The sequence below is a fragment of the Camelina sativa genome, chromosome 9 (assembly GCF_030686135.1).
Source record: "Camelina sativa cultivar CO46 ecotype springtype chromosome 9, ASM3068613v1".
Lineage (NCBI taxonomy): Eukaryota > Viridiplantae > Streptophyta > Magnoliopsida > Brassicales > Brassicaceae > Camelina > Camelina sativa.
The window spans coordinates 8,925,089-8,930,809 of NC_141888.1; the positions used below are offsets into that span (position 1 = coordinate 8,925,089).

The following is a 5,721-nucleotide window of genomic DNA, read 5'->3' on the forward strand; positions in this document are numbered from 1 at the left end:
TTTATTTCATAAATGTCTCCAAAAATGTATATATAGATAATATTGTGACAATAAATAAAAAATAAAGCATGTGTTCTTAGAAGTTAGTTTTTTCAGTGATACCAGCGGCATCATATATCTACAAAAGTTATAGTGAAAAAAAAAAAAAAAATCAGTGATCAAAACAGAGGAAAAGTCAATCATGTAAATAATGGTCGTTGAAAAGTATTGCGAGATACTCAAAAGAACATAACCGATGTAAATAGTTCAAAATTTGTACCTAATTTTCATGAAGTTGTTTTCTCAATGTAAACGCTTTTTTTGAGTCTTGGTTTACTCAGCCAAAGCCAATTGTTAACTCTATCATCAATTTTCTTAATTTGTTTATGAGCATTAGTACATGTTGGCTAATTAATTTTGTCATAAGAGCACCTTGAACGCAACCCCGACCCTCCTCCAAAGTTAACGCAAGATGCTTAGCGGTCATCCCCGACTTGTTAAGCTTATCAATGTTACCTGGACTGATAGTGTTGGACCAGGCAAAAACAGTGACTGAATGGAGACCTAAATAACTCATGGCTTTAACTGCGGTGTCAAGATTATCATAGATTTCTGTTAGTTGTATAGTATTTTCTGGAACAGAACAACTCCTTATATCCCAGAAGACCTAAAATAAAGATTATCAAAATGATGACAATAAAGAACTAATAAAATGGGAAGAAAAAAAGTAACTTGAGGAGAGAACAGACCAAAACTCCACTAACCAAAGACCAAAACTCCACTTGAAAATGGAATTTCACATCATCAATATTAATAAGCTTTAGTCATATCACTTTGTCAGTTGTGTTTTGCAAAACCAAAGAAATGAAAATTTAAATCTTATCTTTTTTTTTGATCAACTGGATTATATTAGATATATGGTCTGAAACACCAAGTGATTACAGACAAGCCATAACAGACTCCTTCACAAAAAACCTTCCCCCTAAAAACTATATGCTGAACTAGACTGGACTACACCATTTATATGAACATGGTTTGTCAAATTAGCATTTAATTACTATACCAAAAAATTCCTTCTAAGATAAACTAGACAGAGGATACAAATCTCTCATCTTCAAAAACATGATGCAGCCAATTAGGATACCCAGAAGCTACATAAGATTGAAACCTACTGATGTGACTGAAGGTCGCGGATGCAGGACGGTCGGAGGAAACGTCTTCGGACAGAACATGGCACACGAAACTTTCCTCGGACAAGCTTTGAGGTTTCGAATCTAGAGAAGATTCAAACGAGAGAAACGGAGAATAGCGAGATTCCAACGAGCCGTTTGTGAGAACGGTCGTGTAGCCTCTATCGGGTCGAACGGATGCGGTATGGACGGACGGATGCGGAAGCGACTAAGAGTGGTTGCGGTAAGATGCGATGGAGATTGCGAGATGGATCGAAGCGATGCAAGAGGAACTGGATTGATTGACGACACAAGAGGTTTGGCTCTCCTCTTGATACAGTCGCTAACAACGGCAAACCCGGTTTGAGGTTGTTAGGGTTCTTCCTTAGTACAATTCCGGATTGAACTAGAGAAAGGATGAGAGAAGATCAAAGAATCTCTCTTTGATAAATAGGTTTTTATTTCATTCAAGTCTAAGGAGAACAAAAAGCTAAGAGAGGGTTTAAATACTTAGGTTAAGAGAGGGCATAGGGACACGCGGATTCGTATTGATCCGCACATTTGTCCTTAGACGTGTTCTCCTTGTAAATGGAACATGTCGCCTCTTGTGACTTTCAACATAACACTCTCAACGGTCCAAAAGGAATATTCCCAAAGTTCGAAATTAAACCAAAAGATAAAAGGAAGAAGGATAACCGCCTTGGCCTTGACGCGGGAAGCGACTTAGCCTTAGGGCGTTGTGCACCAAGCTCAATGCCTTGTTAAAACCTTCTCAGGTAAACCCATTGGGAAAAACCCAAAGTAATGAAAAAGAGTACAAATCCTTGCTTAAGTGACTTTGTTGTCTTCACTCTTGGGTAAGAGTGAAGACCAAACGAACTGAACCTTCGAGGTCTTCATCGGTCGGTTAATGCTGGACGAATGATCGAACGAAGAGGTTGATCTGCTGCTCGGCCACCTTTGCGGAGCTCCTTGATCGAGTCGTGGCTCCGAGGAGGATTGCTGGTGCCTTGGCCGCGTTCGAGGTAGGCGTCTTGGCCGCGTCCGGTGCGTCTTGGTCAGGCGTCTCGGTCGCATCCAGCGTGTCTTGGTCGAGCTCTTGTCCTGCGATCACATCATTCCCTCCCTCTTGAAAAGGTTTTGTCCCCAAAACATCTCCGTCTTCACCTACATCAAACAGAACGAGGTCAGTGAAATTGAAAGAAGTTGATGTGGTATACTCACCTGGAAGTTCGAGTCGGTAGGCATTATCGTTGATCTTTTCAACGATTCTGAATGGTCTGTCTCCTCGGGGGCTGAGTTTATCCTTGCGCTTCTGCTGGAACCGTTCCGGCCTTAAGTGAAGCCACACCCAGTCGCCAGGCTTGAACAGCATCGGTTTGCGTCCACGTTACAAGAAGCGTGCGTACTGCTTATTTCTTCGCTCGAACCTCCTCGTGCAGCGTCTTGACTAGCTCTGCTCTTGTGGCTCCGTCTTGGTTCTCGGTCTCGTCCGGTGGTAGAGGAAGAAGGTCCAATGGCGTAAGTGGCTTGAAGCCATATGCGACTTTGAAAGGAGACTTCTTCGTAGACGAGTGCACCGCCTGATTGTATGCGAACTCGATAATGGGGATGCATTCGAGCCAGGAGCCCTTGTTACTTGCGATTGCTGTACGGAGTAAGGCGCCTATCGAACGGTTGACAACCTCCGTTTGGCTGTCGATCTGCGGGTGAGCAGCGGTGGAGTAGAGGAGCTTTGTTCCGAGTTTCCACCAAATGGTGCGCCAGAAGTGACCAAGGAACTTTGGGTCTCGGTCGGAGATGATAGTGCGCGGAACGCCATGGAGCCTGATCACTTGACTGAAGAACAAGTTCACCAGTTGCATGGCGTCATTGTTCTTGTTGCACGGTATGAAGTGTGCCATCTTGGAGAACCTGTCCACAACAACCATGATGCTATCTTTATACGCCAAGAGAGGTAGGCCGAGGATGAAATCCATTGACAAATCGATCCAGGGCGCTGAGGACACTGGCAAAGGCATGTAGAGGCCGTGAGGATGTGTTGTCGACTTGGAGGTGCAACACACGATGCAACGACCGCAATGCTTCTCCACCATACTACGCATTTTTGGCTAGTAGAAGTGCTCTCGAAGCACGGCCAATGTCTTAGTGATGCCGAAATGACCTGATAAGCCTCCGCTGTGGGCTTCTCGAACAAGCAACTCTCGGATAGAACCATTCGGTATACAGAGCCGTCGCCCTCTGAACAGAAACCCTTCATGAAGATAGAATTTGGTGTAAATTCCCTTCCCATGGTTCTGGAAACAGTCACCAAACTCAGCGTCTCCAGCGTATGCATCCTTGATGCTTTCAAAACCCAACACACGAGCGTCCATGGTGGTGATGAGAGCGTGCCTCCTTGACAAAGCATCGGCCACCATGTTTTCTTTCCCCTTCTTGTACTTGATGACGTAAGGGAATGACTCTACGAACTCCAACCACTTCGCGTGTCTCCTCTTCAAGTTGCTTTGGCCGCGAATATGCTTCAACATTTCGTGATCGGTGTGAATCACGAACTCTCTCGCCAACAAGTAATGTTGTCAAACCTCCATTGTGCGGACGAGGGCGTATAGTTCCTTGTCATAAGTCGGGTAGTTGAGCGCTGCACCACTCAGTTTCTCACTGAAATACGCCACGGGCTTGCCTCCTTGGGTAAGAACTGCTCCGATCCCAACTCCCGAAGCATCGCACTCGACCTCAAATGTTTTGTTGAAGTCAGGCAAGGTGAGCAAAGGGGCTTGCTTGAGGCATTTCTTGAGCTTGGTGAACACTCGGTCTTGCTCTTCTCCCCCACTTAAACTCTTGATTCTTCTTGATCACGGCGGTGAGGGGCGCGGAGATCGTACTGAAGTCCTTCACGAACCTCCGGTAAAAACTTGCGAGACCGTGGAACGATCAGACTTGCGTGATGCTTGTTGGCGTGGGCCACTCCTCTATCGTGCGTATCTTCTCTCCATCAACCTTAAGGCCCTGCGAACTTACAACAAAACCTAGAAATACTAGTTCATCAGCAGCAAAGACGCACTTTTTCAAGTTGGCGTAAAGTTTCAATTCGTGGAGAGTAAACAAGACAACTTCTAAGTGTTTGACATGATCGGACAGACTAGAACTATACACGAGGATGTCATCAAAGTAAAACACTACAAACTTATTGATGAATGCTGTTAAAACGTGGTTCATGAGACGCATAAATGTAGAAGGGGCGTTAGAAAGACCGAATGGCATTACCAACCATTCGTAAAAATCCTGTTTTGTTTTGAAGGCTGTCTTCCATTCATCGCCCTCCTTCATGCGAACTTGATTGGTAGCCACTCTTCAAGTCGATCTTTGAGAAGACGCTGGCGCCACTTAGTTCATCGACCATATCATCAAGCCTCGGGATGGGATGTTGGTACTTGATGGTGATGTTGTTGACGGCTCGACAGTCAACACACATGCGCCACGATCCATCCTTCTTAGGCACGAGCAAGACTGGTACGACACATGGGCTCAAACTCTCCCGGACGTATCCTTGTGACATAAGCTCCGCTACTTGGCACTCGAGCTCCTTCGCCTCCTCGGGGTTGACTCGGTAGGCTGGCCGGTTAGGAAGCTGTGCTCCCAGAACAAGATTGATCTGGTGTTCAATGCCTCTGATTGGTGGTAGACCTTCGGGGAGTTCATCAGGAAACACGTTGGCGAAGCGCCTAAGGACGTCGCGTATCACCTCCGGTAGGTCGTCTATCGATCCTTCAAGGCCTGTAAGCAACAAATCTCGAAAGACCATCAATAACACTTGGCCAGAGTCCCTAATGGACTTCCTAACATCACCATATTGAACTAAAAAGTTATTTTTATCATCTGAGTCCTTAGACAACTTTGCTTGCATTTCGTGCACTTGATTAGGGTTCAATGGCTTCAAACAAATGTGTTTATTGTCATGGACGAAGAAGTATTGGTTTGTGTGGCCGCAATGCGTGGTTCGCTTATCAAACTGCCATGGTCTCCCAAATAAGAGGTGGCTAGCGTGCATAGGCACCACGTCGCATAGGACTTGGTCCTTATACAGACCGACACTAAATGAGACCATGACCTATTCTTTGACGTGGATCACAGTCTTGTCATTTAACCATTTCAAACGATAAGGGCGAGGGTGGTTTGTGGTCTCAAGAGATAATTTCTTGACAAGACTAGAACTTGCAACATTTGTGCAAGATCCACCGTCTATAATCAAGCCGCTGATTTTACCACTTACAGTGCACCTAGTGTGGAAGATGTTATCGCGCTGGTTGGCGTCATCAACGGCTGCTACATTGGTGCTTAGGATGCGAAGAATCATCAGAAGCTCTTCGACGTCGGGCTCAGCTACGGCTTCTTCAAGTTCAGCCTCTCCTCGAACGTTCTCCTCGGTCGCCTCATCGTCGAACTCGATCTCGCCAGCTTCGGTAAGAATCATTGTGCATGCGTTCAGACACTCGCGGGCGTAGTGGCCTCTCCCTTGACACTTGAAGCAGACAATGTTGTGGCTCTGGACGTTGGTGGTGTTGCGTCTCGG

The 5,721-nt window shown here is 45.7% G+C and overlaps 1 protein-coding gene across 1 annotated transcript; it reads right to left on the minus strand.

Moving 5' to 3' along the window:
* Positions 1-4,461: 4,461 nt before the first annotated feature.
* LOC104715125 (uncharacterized) lies at positions 4,462-5,256 on the minus strand. Its single transcript, XM_010432567.1, has one exon. The coding sequence runs from the start codon at positions 5,254-5,256 to the stop codon at positions 4,462-4,464; it is 795 nt and encodes a 264-aa protein (XP_010430869.1).
* Between the last annotated feature and the right edge of the window lie 465 nt (positions 5,257-5,721).

Bases quoted from the DNA above. Each gene is read 5' to 3' on its own strand.
- LOC104715125 (XM_010432567.1), bottom strand. From the start codon at position 5,256: ATGGTCTCATTTAGTGTCGGTCTGTATAAGGACCAAGTCCTATGCGAC.